The following is a 21227-nucleotide window of genomic DNA, read 5'->3' on the forward strand; positions in this document are numbered from 1 at the left end:
GATTTCCAAAGGCAGCCAAGTTGGCAAAATGCTTATAGTTGCTGGCCTCCTCAGGTTGGTATAAAGCATGATCATGCTTGGATACTTCTTTGAGATACTCAGGGCATGAGAATGGACAATTTGGCTTGATAACTAGGTCAAAACACATCAAAATTTACTGTATAGATCGCTTCTGTTATTAGCCCACTATAAGTTCAATAGACTTTCGGAATTTTGGTCAATCCTGGAGTTTACACAGACAATCAGAAGCTATTCTGGTGTTGATATTCCAAGAAACAACAATTTCAATTTGGCGTCAAACACGAGAGCGCCGGGACGATCGGATGTTTCTTTGTTCCAAACGCATTGAAGCAGAAGTTTGTGATGTTCCTCCGTGGATCTGCAGATTTGAGTCTGACATTGTCCAGGACAATGTCTGTGCAAGGATGGCTTTGGCTACACTTGATGAGGATGGCTTCATCGGTGGCTGATGATCCCACCAAATCAACATATCGCACGTCACTCACTTGAACAGCCGAAGTCTTCACCAAATGGGACAGAGAAATAAAATTAGAAGTTTGGAATATTTCACATAACCACAGGGCAAAATGATCTTTTACTAATTGGAATCAATATCATGCGTTGAATATTACACATTTCTTCTTTATTCTCATTTTCTTTTTCTTTTCATATGAGGAATTCTATATACACCCCTACTAGCAGTTGATGTGAGGTTATTGCAAGAAAAATAGATGATTGCAACTCATTAAACATGTATACGGAATTTAGCACTCTTTTCTTTTCACATTAACTACATTATGAAAAAGAAGACCTTTACCTTGTTCGGGCCATCACCATAATATTGGTCTATTATTATCGGAAATTGTACTGAAGTGAAGTTGATATGCTCGAATAATACCCTTTTGGTATATCCGTGTCCACCCTAACAAGAAGGAAATTGAGTTAGCGGACGGAAACTCAAACTTTCATGCAACCATGATAAGAGACCAAAACGATCCCATTCCAAAAGCCAGCCAGACTTATTCAGCTGATTGGCATCTCTCCTCAGCAGAGAGTTCCTGTCTGCAATTCTAAGAACACAACACTAGTTGCTAGGTGAACTACATCGTGATGCTCGTTAATTTTATTTCATTCGAACAAAATCCATATCCAGAGTTTACCTGGCATGTCTTTATTCTTACTCCATTTGTAGTCCCATTGAATTGGCAATGGGAAACACGAATCCCCTCCACTTTGGCTTCGGAGTTGTCTTCACCCAAGCTTCCAATACTGCAAACATTTAAGTAAACACCTTAGAAATGGAGATGGATGTGGGAAGCTTTTCGACCGACTAGTTGACACTTAATTTACTTAGATTATATATGCACATATACATGCATACATATGTACGTACGTACATGCATATGTATATGTGGAGAGGGGGGGGGGGAGAGTAATGGTGGTAAAAACACCACCTCACTATTCATCGAGAAGATACAAAGGGCGTGCAGAGGAGGGCAACCTTGAAGAAGGAAAGAGAGGAAGAATGGATAATGGAGGAAGAACTAAAGAAAGAAGAGGGAAACTTATCACTGGAATCTTAGGTACATGAAATTGTGATCCTGGAAGGAAGAATCAGCTTGCCTAGTGGTTCTACCAGTTAGATGCATGATCATTACACCAAGTGTAAAATTTAGTAGAGGCAATAACCTTATACTTTATACATTTGCTCCTAATGATCTTCCATAAGTGAAACCAAATATTGTGACAAGTGGTGAAAACAAACCTTATGCCATGGCCTGGACCACATCTTACATGACTGATATTAACATCCTTGGTGTTGGTCTCAATAGATATGCAATCATCTCCTGCAATCATATAAAATCATATGGTTGTTCAAAACTTAAAATTTCCTATGTTTTCATTTATTCTATATATTAATATAGCTGTGTCATTTGCAGCAAACAATCTAGATTTATAGTGAAGAAGAAACTACCTGTACCGATGACAGAGTGCGAGATTTGAATGTGACGGCTTCTTTGGACGTGTATACCGTCCGTGTTAGGACTATCTTCAGGAGCTGTAATGGTGATCCCACTCACACTAACCACAAAAGATCTTTGTATGGTGAGGTGCATCATAGGGCTGTTTTTGAAATTTAAGCCTTTCAAGTTGACATGTGTGCACTTTCTAACAACAAATGCCTGCACCGAAACATTTTTTGTGATAAAGTTATGGCTAAACAAGGTTCCTGAAACAGTAAAAGACATAAGTTGCAGAGCAAATTTAGGCCTAAGCCCTTATATATACATATATGCTATTCTTAATCCGTCTGCAGTCAATAAACCAAGTTGACATTTATCACTATCTAGTTTCGTATGATTTCGAATCATAATTATTGTTTCAAAACATGAAAGAAAATTTTTAGCACCTGTATGTGGGATAAAAGGCTGATTTTACACAACGACTAGCAACATTTTGATCCTGACCTTGTAAATATGTAGCCCCTGTATTGCATTTAGGCTTGACAGAATATGGATGACTGCCACTCATTGCTCCGAGATACTCGGACCATGTTAGGTGGAGACGTTATCTTCAAGGCCAAGCATGTCTACATGTAGGCCAATGGAGCTATGGATTGGGTGGCCTCGTATATGGCTGAGCACTCTAGGTGTGCTCTCTAGATTGGTGAGAGGGAGCTGCTTAGAGCGCTCCAAGACTTATTATTTTTGGACTTTTTTGGATGTATTTATACTAAAAGTATATGAGTCATCTATTATAGCAAAAAATAAAAAAATACAAAAAATAAAATGGTTCAATTAGAAATATAGTTTTTTGATAAAACAAATAATATTATTGAACGAATGAAAATTACAAAATTTTCGGCTTTCAAATGAAAAAAATTAAAATGTGTTTTTGAAATAGAGAGAGTTGAAAAACTGAGTCCGTAAATTGTAGTCTCCCAAAGTAGATAATAGTCAATCATTAAACCTGGTGTTCTTGATACCAAATTCAAATCAATATGCTAAAAAGGAACTTATGCTATGTCATATTGACCATCCAGCCCTAGTTATGGTACTGTACTAAGATTATATGTTATGAATATATTGGAGGTTCAAGAGCACTTACAGTGGGTCCATTCTTGCATTTCTGCAACAGAAAGAAAAACAAGAACATTTAATTACATATAATACTCGAGTAAAAACGGTGGAAATGAAGACATGAAAATGAGAAATGCATGGAGAGAGAATTCTAACCTGCTTAGCTCTACAATCATACCAAACAGCGCCTTGACCATCGATGTAGCCTGTTCCATTAATTGTTATCCCTTCAATACCTACAAAGCTAATCCAATGGTTCTCCCTTACCGCCCGAATTTTGTAGGGCGACATAATAGTTCCATCAACCTACATATTCCAAGGTCAACATGATTACGGAATGCTTAGTGATATATTTTGATACCAAACATCTTATCCAATTTCCAATCTCGAGTGCAAAATAAGAATGGAGTCATGCTTGAAGGCACCCATTTCAAAGCGGAGCACGAAATGATCGATTTAGCTTGAAGGATTTGGCGTGGTATGCGAGAGTTAATTATTGGGTTTAAGATATTTTTCCCATGCACGTGACAAGCACACCAAAGCATCTTTCCTTAAAAATACTAAATTTAGAAAACAATATGGGGAAAGAAGCGGAGGCATTGGATATTTGAGTCCCTAAATCCTTAAATTAAAAAAAAAAAATTTATTTTTCGAGAGGAACGAAAGAAAGTCCACCCACATTATTATAATTATTACCCAGTTTAAAGCAAAAAATATATATGACTATTAATACAAGCTCCAATTCACTTAAAATAATATTTTTTATTACTATTATTTTCTTCGGATCTCAAGAATTAACCCTGCACCTTCAATCTAGCATATCGTATTCACTATGTGAGGATGTTCACCAAGAATAATGAGCCACTAGCAACAGCAGTTATTTCAGCCACTAAATTTGCAAATGACGCTAGAAATAATACCTGTACATTGATGTAAGACTTGCAAGGCCCCCGGAAGTAGAGTTGGTGCGCCAAGAATGTATACCCTGAAGGTATGAGAAAAGTTGGAGCTTTAGAATCCGAGCACGCTGCATTCCATGTGTCCGTCAATGCCTGATGGATGAGACTCAGATTATTACATGAATCCATACTAACACATATAATAGTAGTGCACTTAACGCATTTCTGATGCAAGAGGAAGCCTTCAGTTGATTGCTTATTACTTATCTAACTAGATTTAAATCTATTCTACCACTACATTGTGCTTGTGTTGGGACGTAACTTGTGCATGCATGGTGAAAGCACAGGATGTCCGGATGGCATACGTGCGCATGAAGCGCAATCATATGGTATGATCAGAAATTGCTCTCGTAACTTCCTTATAGCTACAAGCGAGGATAGGTGAGTTAAAACCGCATTTTTTGTCATTGTATTCTTTTGTGACTATGGCATGCTACAAACTTCTAGAAGACAATGAAAGTGAGTATCACCTTGGGTTGTAGATGGGTTAGGTTGAACCGAGGGAAGCTTGACCCCGATCCAATCTGATTCTAAGTCAGATTTTAATGTTGGATCCAAATGATCAAAGCAGGTCAAGTCAGGTCCATAACAAATAGTTTAGACCCTTAAAATCAAAATATTACTAAGTAGATGGTAAATCAATTACTAGCATATTAATGTGATTATATATTTTTCTTAAAACTTCATGAGTGTTGTACAAAATTAAATAAGGCTATAAATAGAATCAGTTATCGGATACAGATTCGGTAGTTGTCTATCTATATTCTTATCTATTTTTATTTGATGGATATGAATACGAATATAGATCTTAGTCGGATGCTTAAATTGTTATTTATATCTAGATAAATTTAGTTAAGAAATGGATATCGACAAAAATCAGCAAAATCACATATATTTTCCATATGTTGTTTGCATTTGTGTGTGCGCGTGCGTGAGAGAGAGATGGGTTGATCAAAGAGGTTTATACCTGGGCGTCGTCTGTTTTGCCATCTCCTTTGGCTCCTTTATCTATGACATTGTAGATCGGACCCGACAATACCCCAACCGCAAGTGAAGCAAAAAGTAGAAAGGTAAAAGCACGCACAGATCCCTGAAATATAAACACTATACTTAACAAGAGACAAACTATACTTAAGAAAAGAGAAACATGAATAGACACAACTCATTTAATCGTATACTGTAGCCAAAATGAAAAAAAAAAACAAAAACAAAATTATCACGTTCCTCACCATGCTATCCTCGGATTACAGGTGAGGAATGAATAAAAAAAGCAGCGCCCACACCCTCCATTATATAGACATCTTGCTCGCTGTACACCTCTCAGATCAAATCATGAAGTACATCCAAGAGTTTCGATTTATGGTGATTATTTTCCTTTCATGCTAGGTTCATTGTTATATGGTCATCCATTTATTAGGGCAAATTTAGGATATGGTTGATTAATTGCGTGCCAATAGAGTCCTAGCTAGTTACCCTAACAGTGAGAAAAAAAAATCCCATGCGAGGTGCAAATTGGAGTTGACAGGCTCTAATTAGGGCAATCATGGACCAAAGGTTATGTAATTAGCCTTAAATTAATCCTCCTCTTATATAGAAAGTTGCTAGCTGCAGGGAGCACAACACCATATATGGCCGGTGATCATTTTCACCGATGCATTGTCATATTACCATCTATTTATCTCCTTCAATGCGATTTGGTCATCAGAGCACCAAATTTTCTTCACATGCTTCGTTCCAAACATGCCTAAAAGATCTCTTTCTTGTCTGATTTTGATTTTTTTTATAATTATCAGTAATTTTTAGAAAATTGCATCTAATACAGTCTAGCACCATAACACTTCTTCATGAAAACATGTAACAGCTTTCAAAGCGAAAGTGAAAGTATGAAAGGTAAAACCTCTTCCTATTTATTTGCGTCTTATTAAGAAATATAAATATAATCTAATAGAGAGAGAGAGAGAGAGAGAGGAGACAGGAGAAGGGCCATTAACAAACGAATGGAGTCAATTCTTTTTTTTTTGATGAAAACGGCAATTCATATAGCTCTAATGTGAGTACATCCTGCCAAATCACGAGAAAGTAAAGAGTACAAGAAAATGGGTATATCTACTGCGGATGTCCAGAGGAACTCTCCAGTGTGTCGGGCGATAAAGGAGGCGATCCAGTCTGCTGCCTGGTTCGCCTCCCGAAACACATGTGCTGCCTAAAAATTGCTCATTTTCTGAACCAATCTGCGAGCCTCCCGGATGATTGGATGCCCATCTCCAAACCTGTCCCCTCTCTGGATCCAGTCAATCACTATAGCAAAATCTCCCTCAAGACACACCCGTGCAGCACCAAATACCCGCCTCGCATAGAATATGCCCTCTCAGGCTACCCGAAGCTTCACCCCAATCACCGGAGTCAAATCTTTGAAACACCCCCGTGAGCCATATCTTTGAAGAGAAGGGTACAGGATTTTTGCAGCCACCAAGGCTGTTGTACACTATATCCAAACTATCATTACTAGCTAATCTGGGACAAGGATATGCTACAAAAGGAAGTGAAAAAATTGCAATTCCATTACTCTAGCTTATCAGTGTGATATCATTAGGCTATCAACAAATTAAATTTTGGTAGTGTATATGGATGGTATTTATCTGATATCTATTATGGAGAAATGGTTGGATTGTTCATTGCATTAATCATTGGGCATGATATCAATGATAACAAGCTAAGGAAATGGTTGGATGTAGAGGATGACATTGATTTTATAGATGACTGCATAGAAGACAGCCTTGTGATATAAATAGGTTTGGAAAATCATCAGAAAAAAAGAGGATAGCTTTAACTATTCTCTTGTATCCTAAAATAACTTGAGTCAATTTTTACTACATTTGAGCTCAAATCTGTGCCAACTCATCCATGCTAGCTAAAATAGCTAAATAGCAAGTACATTCTACATGTGAGACTAAAATAACTAAGCTTTAGCCTTTTCCCTCCTCCCCTGCTTCCCAGACAGAAAAAAATAAAAATCACAACCAAAATAAAGAATAAGAAATAAAATGAATTGACGATGAGCTCTGATCGACTATGTATATAACAACAAACCCTAAATCATATTTTTTTTGCCATCTATTGAAGGTTTCGAAACTTCATACTAGAATTCAAAAGTGGAGCAAAGTTTCTAGTAGAACAAAAGATGTATCCTAGCTCTTAATTTGGAGGTTAAAATATTTTTATTACTGCATTCTTTAAAAAAAGAACCTGCTGGCTGCTCCATACCCACCCTAACCTACATAGGCATATTGACTAACTCCAGAGATGATAGGGATTTGTCTAACCAAAAGTGGTGGCCAAAAATGCCCATTAAGTCTAAAGCGCCTATTCCTAAACTATTACGTGCCTTATTCAGTGATGAAAAGCTCCGAAAACTTTAAAGACACGTTTGGTTTATAGAAAAAAAATTTTCTCACCGAAATATTTTTTTTGAAAAAATAATTTCTTGAAATATGATGCCTGAGAAAATGATTTTGGCATATTTGGTTGATCATGAAAGAATGACACATTCCAGAATGGCTTATTTTTAGTTGAACATCTACTTTCCTAGAAAAGTTTTATAAAATACCTATTATACCCATAATAAAAAAAAAGACCTTATCCATAAATTTTTATAGCATAAGGGTACTTTTGAAAAAGAAAAACAACTCCAATTTCCAGCTAGTAGAAAAGTAGCTTTTTCATGAAATATGGAAATCTTATTTTCATGAAAATGCTATTTTTTCATCTTTTTTTTTTTTAAGCTCCAACCAAACAAGAGTCATTTCTTTATTTTCCCCGCAAGTTATTTCATTTATCATTTACATTATTGCATTTACAAAGTGATTGCATTATAGAGACCTTCGGTCAATCATGATCTCTGTTGATACAAGTGATGGCTTTCCAAGAAGCAGTAACTTCATTGCCCGTCGAAACTGGCGAGTGCAGGGATTACCGTACCGTTTATTTTTCCATGTACATTAAAGCAGAAGGCTGTTGCTGGCTCTTTAGGGTTTGCAGATGTGATATTTACATTCGCCAATGTAATGTCTGTGCAAGCTTTGCTTTTGCTGCACCTTAGAACAATGGCTTTATCATCAGCTGATGATCCTGCAACCTTGTCAAATTGCACATCGCTCACTTGAACGGCCGACGTCTTCATCCCCATCGAATGCAACAAAGGAAAACAAACCAAGTGATTTAGAAAAATTTGTACAACCACCAGAACCAAGATATGAAGTTATATTGCAACTATATATCTTGTTTTTTCCAATCATTAATTTTGTTGCGAGGAGTGCTACACCCATGCACACCTTGAGATGTGAAGCATCTACATGCATTGCAACTATTTTTCTTCATATATGCTCTTCTGTGTGGTCGATGCAAGAATAAGAGATCGTTGCAACTCACCAAGCAGGAAGTGATGTCATGTTCATATTGATTGCTGCATTGCTACATTCTTGAAAAGGTGGACGTTTTACCTTGTTGGCACAGTTGTTGCCATGCTCGCAATAATATTGATCTATTATTATGGGCCTCCTTGTCGAAAACATAGTGATATTCCTAAACAATATCCCTTTTGCATAACCACGTCCACCCTAGCAGGAAGGAACTGAGTTAGCAGGGGGGAAAAACTAAACTTTCATACAAATATTGTAGTAGGGCAAAAAGTACTATTCTAAGAACCAACTGCACTTAATTTCAGATGATTGGCATCTCTTCAGCAGAGAGATCCAGTCCGCAAATGCATAATGTTTATTATTTTTTTACTATAAGAACAAAATACACATTGAGAGTTTACCTACCATGTCTTTATTCTTGCACCATTGGTAGTGTTGTAGAAATTACAGGAGGAAACATGAATTTGCTCTACTTGTGCTATGGAGCCGTCTCTACCCAGGCTTCCAATACTAGAAACAAGCAAGAAAACGAGGCTCGTTGGTTAAGACACGCTCTCAAAAGGAGTTATAAGACATGTCAGGATGATTTAGTCAGGTTCAACATGCCGTCACTTATTTTTCAGAATTTTCAAAAAAAAGATAGAGAGACCTATATTCCATGCTGCAGTTACCTAGCAAGATTGCAGATATTTGGAGATGCATCATTCAAGATTCAAACCTAGAACTTCTGATTACTAAGCAGAAATGTATGATCGCCAAGGCACGCCCCGATTTATCGTTGTCATGACATTACAAAGGCATAAGCATAGTGTTTTGATATAAAATCTCAGACAAACAGTGTTGTCCTCTGATTTTATAAGCTGTTCAATTTAGTTACATTTTAAAGACTATATTATGCTGATCATCCAATTCGGATTATGTTTTTATAATAAGCATTTAGTTTCCCATTTCATCGGCATGAGTGGTGGTTTTCATGGTGTTCACATATTTTCTCTCCATGACATTGCCTATATGAAATGTTGCGACGAGCGGCGAAAACAAACCTTATGCCATGGCCTGGACCACAGTCTATCCGACTGATATTTATGTTGTAAGTGCCGTTTCCAATGGATATGCAATCATCTCCTGTAGTCATAGAAAAACAGACACCAGCTTAGAGTCTAAAATTTCCGATGTTTCTAATATAGTTTGTTTCTAATGTAGATTGTATTATAAGCAACAAACAATCGAAATTTATAGTGAAGAGGAGATTACCTGTACCGATGGTAGAATGAGTGATTTGCACCTCTTGGCTTCTTTCGATGTGCACGCCATCTGTGTTTGGACTATCTGCAGGAGCTGATATGTTGAGCTTGGTGAGATTGGCACCAACAGTGTTGTGTATGCATACATGCATCATGGGACTGTTCTTGAAACTTAAGCCTGTCAGCCGGACGTGCGTGCAACTTCCAATATAGAAGGCCTACTTAAAAACAAGTTTTAACATCTCCTGATGGATATAACAACTTCAGATCAAATCACATCTTCATAATAATATTATCCATTTAAGTTTTATCATCTACATTTATTTGTAGGAAGTTAACAGCACCCACCACGGGCGCTCTTGCACATTGCTGCGATAGAAAAGGAGAACAAAAAGAACCAATGAGCACAGTGGATTGTCGAACAAAAGTAGTGAAATTTTGTAAGTGAAATATATTCAAGTGAGGAGAGAAAATGACAACCTTCTGAGCTCTACAATGCCACCAAATGGCGCCTTGACCATCAATCACGCCCGATCCATTAATGGTTAGACCCTTAATGAACATAAAGTCGATCCAGACTCCTTTCTTTAATATCCAAGTTTTATTGGGTGCCAAGATAGTTCCATCAATCTACATTCCAGGTCCCAAACAACGGTATTAGAAATTCATCAATACACCTGCCAAAGTCATTTCCTTTTTTTTTTTTTAGAGCACGGATCATGTACGATGCACAATTTACACCGCAAAGTGCTGTATAGCACTCGGTGCACTCTATCAAAAGATAAACGGCTATCAAACAAGGCAGTTTTAATTACATGATATACACGGTGCCTTGTAAAAAAAATTCTAGTTAGAAACTATATTTCCAACTCTACAATAGAGGATTATAAGCCAGTCACATATCTTCTTAGAGCCCAGCAAATCTATTGTCTTAAAATGAGGACATGTCTAGATACCAGACATCCTATCCAACTTGTAATTATCTTCCAAGAGTTGAGAACTAAGAATGGAGCAATACTAAGCACACATGTTTCATGTCCATAAATAATTCTTCTACCACGTGGCATGGGGGATTGGTCTAACTTACGATATTTGGTGCAAGACATGGGGGAGAGGTTCGTTAATTACCAATGCAATACTAGCGCACATAAAGGACCGATCGGACCTATTTTCTTAGGGTTGTTAAATTTAAGAAATTAAAAAGACCGAAAGCAGTTGAGACATTGGGTTCCTCGATCCTCAAATTCTTAAATTTGAACCATCAAAAATGTACTTGACCTTTCATTATCTTCAAATTCTAGAAATAAGAAAATCGGGCAGCCTACGTTGTTATGCTTTACCTTCAACCATCCTATTTCATCAACCCATCTCTTCAGTCCTCTACAGTCCAGCATATTGTACGTATACATTGGATATATTAGCAATACTACATACTTTTAACCGATAATTTCGTAACTAATGCAAGAAATAGTACCTGTACATGGATAGAAGATTTGCAAGGCCCCTTGAAGGACACTGCACTCAGCAAGAATGTCTTCCCCGCAGGTACAAGGACGGAAGTCCGAGCTTTAGAATCCGTGCATGCCGCATTCCATGCAGCCATGAATGCCTGCTTGGTAAGAGATACCATGAATACATTATCCATATTGTATCATGTAGCGCATTCGTTAACTAAATTATGGTTTTTTTGGATGGACGGTACGTGTGGCGATGTTAGCTAATCTTGCCATATATAGCTTATTTTGCACTTAGGTGGATGAGAAGATGCATCCTTGCAAGTTGCGAAACAGACGACCAAAAATGGTCTGATGAACGTAGGACCCTTTTCGCCACTGTGAAACATATGCTGCTGTCATGCTATCAACAAGCCGAGCGAGCAGCTAAAAGAGTTCACATCAGCAAAATCACATTGGTTTCCATGCATGTCGCCTAGAGACAAGGAATCGCTCCAAGATTTTCTTCTATGTAGGGTCATTTGTCATATTCTATCTTCAACTACGTGCATCCTTCACACATCTAAATCATTTCGTGTTTGCATGTGTTGAGGGAGAGATTAGAAGTTCCACCAGGGTGTCATCCATTCTGCCATCTCCTTTGGCTCCGTAGCCTGCAACGTTGTAAGTTGGACCTGACAAGACCCCAATAGCAAGTGAAGCAAAAACGAGAACGGGGAAAACGTATGCAACTCCCTGCAAATATATACAGAGATTATATCAAAAAAGAGACAAACGAACAAAGACGCGACTTGTTTAAGCGATATTGGAATCGAGATAAAATATAGAAACAAAATAATCCGCTCCATCACCATGCTATCCTTGGTTTAGTGGTTCGTGACAAGTTGTACAAAGTTGTACAACGTTGAACCCTTCCTACAAACAAAATGTAAAAGCCAGAGCTACTACTCTTATAAGATGGTCAATTAAAAAAGAAGAAAAGAGGGGTGAAGAAAAACAATAATATACCTCGATGATTCAAAACCTGATTCACGGGACTCAACCTTTGTCCTTTTCTTTTCAGAGTACATCTTGAAATATTTCGCCATTACTTGAGGAAAAAAAGAAGAAAAAATGAAAGCAAAAAAGGAAAAATGACGTAATGATCAAAAGATTGCTGAGAGAAAGCACAAGGCAAAAAATAAGAAAAGGAGACGGAGAAGCAGGATTTGTACTATTCTTGGAGGGCTTGGTATCTTCAAGGATTCGAGTTCGAGTGGCCATAGCTGTTTTGCCCTAGATCACATGAGAAGTGGTGAGAGTGGCAATGGTTTAAGGGTTTCAGGGGAGGAAAGATGTTAGGGTTTTGTTGACTCTAAGAAGCCTGACTTGATCTGCAAAATTTGCTTTATTTCTAAATGGAGGCGGTGGATTGATGTCAGCACCAGAAGGAGGAGGAGAAGAGAGGAGACGCTTATAAGAGCTAGGGCATTAATCGAGAGGGGGCTAATATTTGAATCGATTTGGCCTCCGACGATGCTTATAAGCATCGTTGTAAGTCTAGCCTTTAGACGACACTTTTTAAGTGTCGTCAATTCTGAAGCTTTACCGACGCTTTTTAGAAGCATCAGCAAAGTTTGGCGCTGAACCAAAATTTTCTGATGCTTCCTCCTAGCGTCAGAAAATCTCGCTTTTCCTGTAGCTACTGCTTCATAAATTATAGCACACTTGCTTATTAAAATTAGTGCATACAATTCATAAATCCAGTACTCCTCGCGTTACTGTATTTCTTTTGAACTTTAGAACAGATATATTTTCTATCAAAATTTTATCCCCGGATTGGTACAGCAGAATTTTTGATCAAATTAATGAAAAAAAAATTAATTGTCAAATTGATAAGATAAACCTCTATATTCTTGAATTGATGTGGTGGATCTGAACATTTATAAACTAATGATATGAATATCAATGTATAAGATCGTCATGTCTGAAACTAGATCAAACTCCAGCTCCTAAACTAGATAGGACGCCTACATCACCTGAATTGGTCACCACTCCTCCTAAAACTCATGTCTCCTTATCTGTCACCTTTATCAACTCAGTTTAAGACCTTGGTTATGCCCCATGATAAGCTGTGTTAATAATAAAAATCAAAGATTAATAGCACCGATAGATAAGCCATAAATCCAAAGTTCAAGCAACTACTGGAGTGGCGAGGAGTTTATTAACGTAAATTAGCTATATCAAATGACATGACAAAAAGGAATTATTGACAGAAACAACTGTAGAGTGGGGTGGAAAAATAATGGACCCTTACTGTGAAAACCAGCCCATAAGACAGTGAGCTAATGGGCCAAGCCCAACATGGCCGGCCCATCTGGAGACCCAGAGGTGGTGATCGCCAGCTGAGGCGGTTACAACCGCCTGACAGCCATGATCACCACCATTCTTCTCCCCCACTCCCCCACACTAGGGCTATAAGAACCTAGGAGTCGGACCGAGAGCTGTGGTGCCGAAGGGGGAAGGATTCTCAGCTCGCCACCTTGTTGTGCCGCCGGAGCAGACAGAGGAGCTCGCCGGAATCCTCCACGGCTCATCGGAGCTTGGTAATCCCTTAATTCCCTTTCTTTTCATTAACGGTTTACCAACTATTAGCTTAGATATATTCTAGTTAGGGGATGATTAACAGAGGAAGAAGGGAAGGGAGAAGATGAAGAGAAGGAAGGAGAAGGATCTAACCAATGATTGGCTGTTATCCGACATTGGCCGGAGATCCTCCTCCTTCACCCGACGGTGGCTTTTCCTTCCCATTAAAACCCTAGATCTAAAGATGTAAAGAAATCAACCTACCTTTGATGCACGGAAGGGCCCTCGGCTCGGATAGATCTGGTTTCCAGGGGTGGAACCGGTGTGATCTTCGCCGGAGGGGATCGGAGAAGACGGCCAAAGGGAGATTTCCCTGTTGACCGTGGGTGCCGCCGGCTCAGTGCACTGCGGACGCCATCCGGCCGACCACAGACATCGGCCGTGCACCACGCGAGCACCCCTGGCTTCGGCTGGGCCTCGTTGCTCCTCGATGGGTGCCGCACCCCATCTCTTCCACTGGAGGTGGAGGAGAGCGGCCATTTGGGCCGCGGCCACTGCAGGAGGGGCCACGGCCGCCGTAGCTGCCGCCGGTTGGCCGTAGCGTCACCGGCCTCGGGCCGGCCTCCTCCCGAGCGCCTCTCGAGCTCGCCTCCCAATTTCATGGGAGAAGAGGAGAAGAGGAAGAGGAGCTCGGGGAGGGAAGAAGAAAGAGGAGGAAAGGAAGGTTCGGGAAGAGAAGAAAAAGAAAGAAAAAAAAAAAAGAAAAAGAAAAGAAAAAAAAAAGAAAAGAAAAGAAAAGAAAAGAAGGAAAGAAGGAAAAGAAAAGAAGAAAGAAAAAATAAATAAAAAATGGCTGTGGGCCAAAATGGGCCTGATTCAGAAGTGGGCTTCAAATAAACTTGGCTTTAGAAACCTGAAGCCGGGCTGGGCCCTGATTCAAGCCTAGTGTTCTTAAAACCAAAACTAACTGGGCTTGAAGAGCTCAAATTTTAATATAGGGACTAAATTGAATATAGTTTGAGACTAGGCTCCCTTTTAAATTAATTAGAACTGATAAGGATTAATTATAAATTAACTAATTGTGTTTCTGGGCCTGGATACAAATGGGCCCAGTAATTGAATCAGGCCACGGGCCTGATCCAGAAACCAATTAAACTTTGGGCCTGAATGCAAATGGGCCCAGACCTGAACCAGAAGCTGGATCAGACCTGAATCAGAGGTTGAATCAGATCTGAACCAGAAGCTAAATCAGAGTTGAACCAGAAATTGAATTGGGCCATGGGCCTGAACCAGAAATTGAACTAAGTTATTAAGAAAGATAGTAATTAAATGAAGTCGAATGTGTAATTAACAAGTAATTTAATGATCTTGTTAGGTATTGGAGAATTGACAGTTGGTGAGCAAATTAAGGTAAGTAACCTGTCTTAATCTTATTATGGATCATGTATCACGTTTTATAAGATGAAAAAGTATTATTTATGCAATTGGAATTATGTATAAGAATTGTGGAAAAAGTACCTGATATAATCTTATGTTTCATCAAATACTTGTGATTACTCGATTATGAAATTGTATATGATTATTTATGTTTTCACAAAATTAGGATCAAGCATGTGTTAGCAAATGATTACAAGATTTTGGATACATAGCATCCATCATGATTATTATTATTATATTATGTACACATGATTATGATGTTATAGAAAGATGCATAGAAAAAAAAAATAAAATTTTTAGCATGATCATAAATTTTATTCAGCATGATGCCATTATTCACTTTCCAATGTATCGATGAGAAAAGATTTATGAAAAGCATGATATGTTTTAAAGAACTCTCAGATTGCTATGTACGACCCCCGCCAGTGGGTAACAGTAACTAGGCATACGACCCCAGCCAGTGGGTACGACCCCCGCCAGTGGGTAATAGTAACTGGAAGATAGACCCTGCAGTGGTAAAGGCCTTGCCGTGGGAATAAGAGCGGCCATAGCTACACTACCATCTGAGAGTATGAATTTCAAAGTATAGAATAATGGCAAAAGTTTTATGATGCATAATCATATTTATGAAGTTGCATGAATGGACATGCATAGTTTTATGACTAGTTGGATTATTTGAAATGTTTACTTTATTACGAGCACAGATTTTAAAGCATGAATAATAACATCACAGATTTTAAAGCATGATTAATGATGAGTACGGATTTCAAAGCAAGAATAATGATAAGTACAGATTTCAAAGCAGTGAATAAAGACAAAAGGTTTACATCTGGTTTGATTATAAGAAATGCTTACTTTGTTACAACTGTTAGTTTCTTAAAATAATGCACTAGTATGAAAAATATTATGCTTGATCTGATAAGATTATGCATTGTTACTTACTGAGCTTTATAGCTCATATCCATTTATTTATGTTCTTACAGATGAATAGGAGATGCTAGGAACAAGGAGCGTGACATGCTTCAGGGTTATGGGGAAAAGAAAATGAAACATTAAATGTTGCTATTTTTAGATGCTTTGTAATCAATCTTTTATTGATGAAATATTTGATAACATTTAAGAATATAATTGTTCATAATTGATTTGAAGTTTTGAAGTGGCTGCGTGTTATTGCGGGTAAAGGTTTGCAATAGCACGGCCGTGTCATGATCCGAATTCGGGGCGTGACATTTAGTGGTATCAGAGCAATAATTTTAACCATGATTAAAAACCTTAAGACTAATCATGGGAATGGGTAGTAAGTTAGCTTTCACATAATCGGAATAACAATAATAATAAGAAAAAAATAGCAATAATAATATTGGTTTATATTGTCTTAGGTGACAATGAGCAACAAAAAGAAGGAATGTAGGGCTAATACAAGCCATTCTAGGGACGTGATTGTGACAGAAAAACTATCAAAGCTTAGGTTAAGATCATTATGAATTGTGATTGGAAAACTGCTAGAACTTAAGTTATGATCACATGGGATTATGACCAAAATTAGAATCAGAGAATAAGTTTAAGATCACTAGGGTTTGTAACAGAAATATATCATAGCTTAAGGTTATGATCACTTAGGACATGACAAAAATAGTAAAATTACATTAAGTGCTTAAGTGAAAGATTACTAAGCATTGTAAGTACCGGGTTTGGTATTCGATGAGTACGGAAGTACTGGATAAGATGTTTTTGATCATGATGAGAGATGTCTGACCAAAGATAAGTGTAGAAAGGTTAAATATGGCATTGCGGTTATACTATGTTCGGATATTGTATAAGTAACTCGAAAGTTTAAAATTGATATAAATTTGGATGTGATTATTAGAGTGTGATTTGTACATGGATTGGTCATAGAATTGGAATGAGTCAAGAAGGATTTTATTTTATATAGTATTATAAAGGATTGTTCTTCAAGGTTAAATCTGTATGCGGATTATAATTGGTATTGGCATACTTAGATATTGCAAATAGTTGTATTTCTATTGGTGGATTAAAATTCTTAAGACCATAGACTGTGCATGTTGATGGGAGAATTCTAGTTATTTGAATTTTCATGTTTGGATTGGGCTATTAGATCTTTTTCATAATTATTGGACACTATTGGGTGTGTTAGTTTAACCTCAAGTCCAGGTTTATGATTTGACAAAGGATCTTTGATATTGAGTGGAGACTTTGATTTTGGAGATACTTATTAAAATCGGAATGCTTGCTAACTGGGCTCGCAACCAAAGTGTGAATAAGCTATGTTGGGAGTCCTCTCAGTGGATATTTCAGGTTATGATTAATTGAATTTTGACCAAAATTTAGTGAAAGAGAATTGATCATGGAATATTATCATATAATGTAATTATTTGTTTATTAGTTAATTTGGAAGTTCATTTTGATATGGGGGGGAGTATGAATGAAACTCTTATGTTGAAGAAAAATATATTGTGAGTTATTGCAAATAGGTCTATTTTGTTATTTAAGAATTGATTTTATTGTATTCATCTTGGTGGAATTACTAATAATTTTAATTCTCGCCTTTGGATCCAAATAATAGATCTTATTCATGTTTATCGGGGACTATATGATGTATATGGAATTTCAATTCAAAGTTTAGAATTATAAGTTAATCTAGGATCTTTTGTCAATATTGTTGAGGTTATTGTTGAAACCTAAATTTGCATGAAGAATTTAAATTTTAGAGACGTAGATGGTTATGATGGAAGATCTTTGAGGTTTGACTCATTTGTGTTGAATTAAAGTCTTGTAATTTGGTGGAGCATTTAAAAAAAAAAAAAAAATCTAGTTATAAGAATTTGACTTGGAATTGTCCAGTTGAATTGATAAGAGAATTAAGATTCAATACATTTTGGGAATTACAGTAACGAGCCTATATGATGATTTTGAATGGAACAATTGACTTGAGAGTTAATCTGTATTAGATGTATTCAAGAATCAAATATTCTTTCTTTTAGGCTTTACTTGGAAAATTGAAAATATGGATCTCTTTAGTTCATAATACAAGTAGTATTTTGATCAAAAGTTATTACTGAATCCAAAGATTTTAGTGTTTTGAATCAGAGTGCGCAGCGGAAACATGGTAGAATGTTAGATAAAAGACTAAGTAACTTCATTTGTTTAAGAATTAAGGAATGTAAATTTCGAGGACGAAATTATTTTAAGGAGGGAAGAATGTGAAAACCAGCCCATAAGACAGTGAGCTAATGGGCCAAGCCCAACATGGCCGGCCCATCTGGAGACCCAGAGGTGGTGATCGCCAGCTGAGGCGGTTACAACCGCCTGACAGCCATGATCACCACCATTCTTCTCCCCCACTCCCCCACACTAGGGCTATAAGAACCTAGGAGTCGGACCGAGAGCTGTGGTGCCGAAGGGGGAAGGATTCTCAGCTCGCCACCTTGTTGTGCCGCCGGAGCAGACAGAGGAGCTCGCCGGAATCCTCCACGGCTCATCGGAGCTTGGTAATCCCTTAATTCCCTTTCTTTTCATTAACGGTTTACCAACTATTAGCTTAGATATATTCTAGTTAGGGGATGATTAACAGAGGAAGAAGGGAAGGGAGAAGATGAAGAGAAGGAAGGAGAAGGATCTAACCAATGATCGGCTGTTATCCGACATTGGCCGGAGATCCTCCTCCTTCACCCGACGGTGGCTTTTCCTTCCCATTAAAACCCTAGATCTAAAGATGTAAAGAAATCAACCTACCTTTGATGCACGGAAGGGCCCTCGGCTCGGACAGATCTGGTTTCCAGGGGTGGAACCGGTGTGATCTTCGCCGGAGGGGATCGGAGAAGACGGCCAAAGGGAGATTTCCCTGTTGGCCGTGGGTGCCGCCGGCTCAGTGCACTGCGGACGCCATCCGGCCGACCACAGACATCGGCCGTGCACCACGCGAGCACCCCTGGCTTCGGCTGGGCCTCGTTGCTCCTCGATGGGTGCCGCACCCCATCTCTTCCACTGGAGGTGGAGGAGAGCGGCCATTTGGGCCGCGGCCACTGCAGGAGGGGCCACGGCCGCCGTAGCTGCCGCCGGTTGGCCGTAGCGTCACCGGCCTCGGGCCGGCCTCCTCCCGAGCGCCTCTCGAGCTCGCCTCCCAATTTCATGGGAGAAGAGGAGAAGAGGAAGAGGAGCTCGGGGAGGGAAGAAGAAAGAGGAGGAAAGGAAGGTTCGGGAAGAGAAGAAAAAGAAAGAAAAAAAAAAAAGAAAAAAAAAAGAAAAGAAAAGAAAAGAAAAGAAGGAAAGAAGGAAAAGAAAAGAAGAAAGAAAAAATAAATAAAAAATGGCTGTGGGCCGAAATGGGCGTGATTCCGAAGTGGGCTTTAAATAAACTTGGCTTTAGAAATCTGAAGCCGGGCTGGGCCCTGATTCAAGCCTAGTATTCTTAAAACCAAAACTAACTGGGCTTGAAGAGCTCAAATTTTAATATAGGGACTAAATTGAATATAATTTGAGACTAGGCTCCCTTTTAAATTAATTAGAACTGATAAGAATTAATTATAAATTAACTAATTGTGTTTCTGGGCCTGAATACAAATGGGCCCAGTAATTGGATCAGGCCACGGGCCTGATCCAGAAACCAATTAAACTTTGGGCCTGAATGCAAATGGGCCCAGACCTGAACCAGAAGCTGGATCAGACCTGAATCAGAGGTTGAATCAGATCTGAACCAGAAGCTGAATCAGAGTTCAACCAGAAATTGAATTGGGCCATGGGCCTGAACCAGAAATTGAACTAAGTTATTAAGAAAGATAGTAATTAAATGAAGTCGAATGTATAATTAACAAGTAATTTAATGATCTTGTTAGGTATTGGAGAATTGACAGTTGGTGAGCAAATTAAGGTAAGTAACCTGTCTTAATCTTATTATGGATCATGTATCACGTTTTATAAGATGAAAAAGTATTATTTATGCAATTGGAATTATGTATAAGAATTGTGGAAAAAGTACCTGATATAATCTTATGTTTCATCAAATACTTGTGATTACTCGATTATGAAATTGTATATGATTATTTATGTTTTCACAAAATTAGGATCAAGCATGTGTTAGCAAATGATTACAAGATTTTGGATACATAGCATCCATCATGATTATTATTATTATATTATGTACACATGATTATGATGTTATAGAAAGATGCATAGAAAAAAAAATAAAGTTTTTAGCATGATCATGAATTTTATTCAGCATGATGCCATTATTCACTTTCCAATGTATCGATGAGAAAAGATTTATGAAAAGCATGATATGTTTTAAAGAACTCTCAGATTGCTATGTACGACCACCGCCAGTGGGTAACAGTAACTAGGCATACGACCCCAGCCAGTGGGTACGACCCCCGCCAGTGGGTAATAGTAACTGGAAGATAGACCCTGCAGTGGTAAAGGCCTTGCCGTGGGAATAAGAGCGGCCATAGCTACACTACCATCTGAGAGTATGAATTTCAAAGTATAGAATAATGGCAAAAGTTTTATGATGCATAATCATATTTATGAAGTTGCATGAATGGACATGCATAGTTTTATGACTAGTTGGATTATTTGAAATGTTTACTTTATTACGAGCACAGATTTTAAAGCATGAATAGTAACAGCACAGATTTTAAAGCATGATTAATGATGAGTACGGATTTCAAAGCAAGAATAATGATAAGTACGGATTTCAAAGCAGTGAATAAAGACAAAAGGTTTACATCTGGTTTGATTATAAGAAATGCTTACTTTGTTACAACTGTTAGTTTCTTAAAATAATGCACTAGTATGAAAAATATTATGCTTGATCTGATAAGATTATGCATTGTTACTTACTGAGCTTTATAGCTCATATCCATTTATTTATGTTCTTACAGATGAATAGGAGATGCTAGGAACAAGGAGCGTGACATGCTTCAGGGTTATGGGGAAAAGAAAATGAAACATTAAATGTTGCTATTTTTAGATGCTTTGTAATCAATCTTTTATTGATGAAATATTTGATAACATTTAAGAATATAATTGTTCATAATTGATTTGAAGTTTTGAA

The 21227-nt window shown here is 37.9% G+C and overlaps 2 protein-coding genes and 1 long non-coding RNA gene across 10 annotated transcripts; 1 reads left to right on the top strand and 2 right to left on the bottom strand.

The window, feature by feature from the left end:
• Positions 1 to 284: 284 nt before the first annotated feature.
• On the bottom strand, positions 285 to 8225 carry LOC103699228 (polygalacturonase ADPG1-like). The gene is made up of 9 exons (XM_039124597.1): positions 8037 to 8225; positions 5007 to 5129; positions 4001 to 4132; positions 3237 to 3386; positions 3109 to 3129; positions 1976 to 2183; positions 1766 to 1847; positions 1161 to 1269; positions 285 to 521 (listed from the first exon to the last, which is right to left on the bottom strand). Exons 1-9 carry the CDS (start codon positions 8223 to 8225, stop codon positions 285 to 287), a joined length of 1251 nt encoding a protein of 416 aa, XP_038980525.1.
• On the bottom strand, positions 7775 to 14450 carry LOC103705434 (probable polygalacturonase At3g15720). Of its 7 annotated transcripts, none has more exons than XR_005512348.1 (10): positions 13985 to 14450; positions 11768 to 11890; positions 11176 to 11310; positions 10182 to 10331; positions 10050 to 10070; positions 9712 to 9919; positions 9501 to 9582; positions 8863 to 8967; positions 8371 to 8655; positions 7775 to 8213 (listed from the first exon to the last, which is right to left on the bottom strand). XR_005512348.1 is itself a non-coding variant. In XM_039127851.1 (10 exons), the coding sequence occupies exons 1-9, from the start codon at positions 14258 to 14260 to the stop codon at positions 8586 to 8588; spliced, it is 1170 nt and encodes a 389-aa protein (XP_038983779.1). In that variant the 5' UTR covers positions 14261 to 14450; the 3' UTR covers positions 7807 to 8213; positions 8539 to 8585. The 7 variants fall into 7 exon arrangements, 5 of the variants coding, with proteins under 5 accessions (XP_038983779.1, XP_038983787.1, XP_038983772.1 ...); XR_005512349.1 differs by having other exon boundaries at positions 7795 to 8213; positions 8468 to 8655; XM_039127851.1 differs by having other exon boundaries at positions 7807 to 8213; positions 8539 to 8655.
• On the top strand, positions 11897 to 21227 carry LOC120111280. 2 transcript variants are annotated; one of them, XR_005512352.1, is made up of 5 exons: positions 11897 to 13740; positions 15096 to 15130; positions 16141 to 18666; positions 20011 to 20045; positions 21055 to 21227. It is a non-coding gene; the product is annotated as an uncharacterized LOC120111280 (long non-coding RNA). The 2 variants fall into 2 exon arrangements; XR_005512351.1 differs by lacking the exon at positions 21055 to 21227 and having other exon boundaries at positions 20011 to 20535.

This window comes from Phoenix dactylifera, chromosome 1, assembly GCF_009389715.1.
Source record: "Phoenix dactylifera cultivar Barhee BC4 chromosome 1, palm_55x_up_171113_PBpolish2nd_filt_p, whole genome shotgun sequence".
NCBI classification, from domain to species: Eukaryota; Viridiplantae; Streptophyta; class Magnoliopsida; order Arecales; family Arecaceae; genus Phoenix; species Phoenix dactylifera.

Excerpts from the sequence above, each read along its gene's own strand:
- LOC103699228 (XM_039124597.1), bottom strand. The coding sequence starts at position 8,225 with ATGGGGATGAAGACGTCGGCCGTTCAAGTGAGCGATGTGCAATTTGAC. Across the intron at positions 5,130-8,036 it reads CAACAGCCTTCTGCTTTAAT|GGATCTGTGCGTGCTTTTAC; the intron begins GTACATGGAAAA and ends TTTATATTTCAG. Across the intron at positions 2,184-3,108 it reads AATGCAAGAATGGACCCACT|GCATTTGTTGTTAGAAAGTG; the intron begins GTAAGTGCTCTT and ends GTTTCGGTGCAG.
- LOC103705434 (XM_039127851.1), bottom strand. The coding sequence starts at position 14,260 with ATGGCCGCTCTCCTCCACCTCCAGTGGAAGAGATGGGGTGCGGCACCC. Across the intron at positions 10,071-10,181 it reads GGCATTGTAGAGCTCAGAAG|CAATGTGCAAGAGCGCCCGT; the intron begins GTTGTCATTTTC and ends TTTCTATCGCAG. Across the intron at positions 8,968-9,500 it reads GGTCCAGGCCATGGCATAAG|TATTGGAAGCCTGGGTAGAG; the intron begins GTTTGTTTTCGC and ends GCTTGTTTCTAG.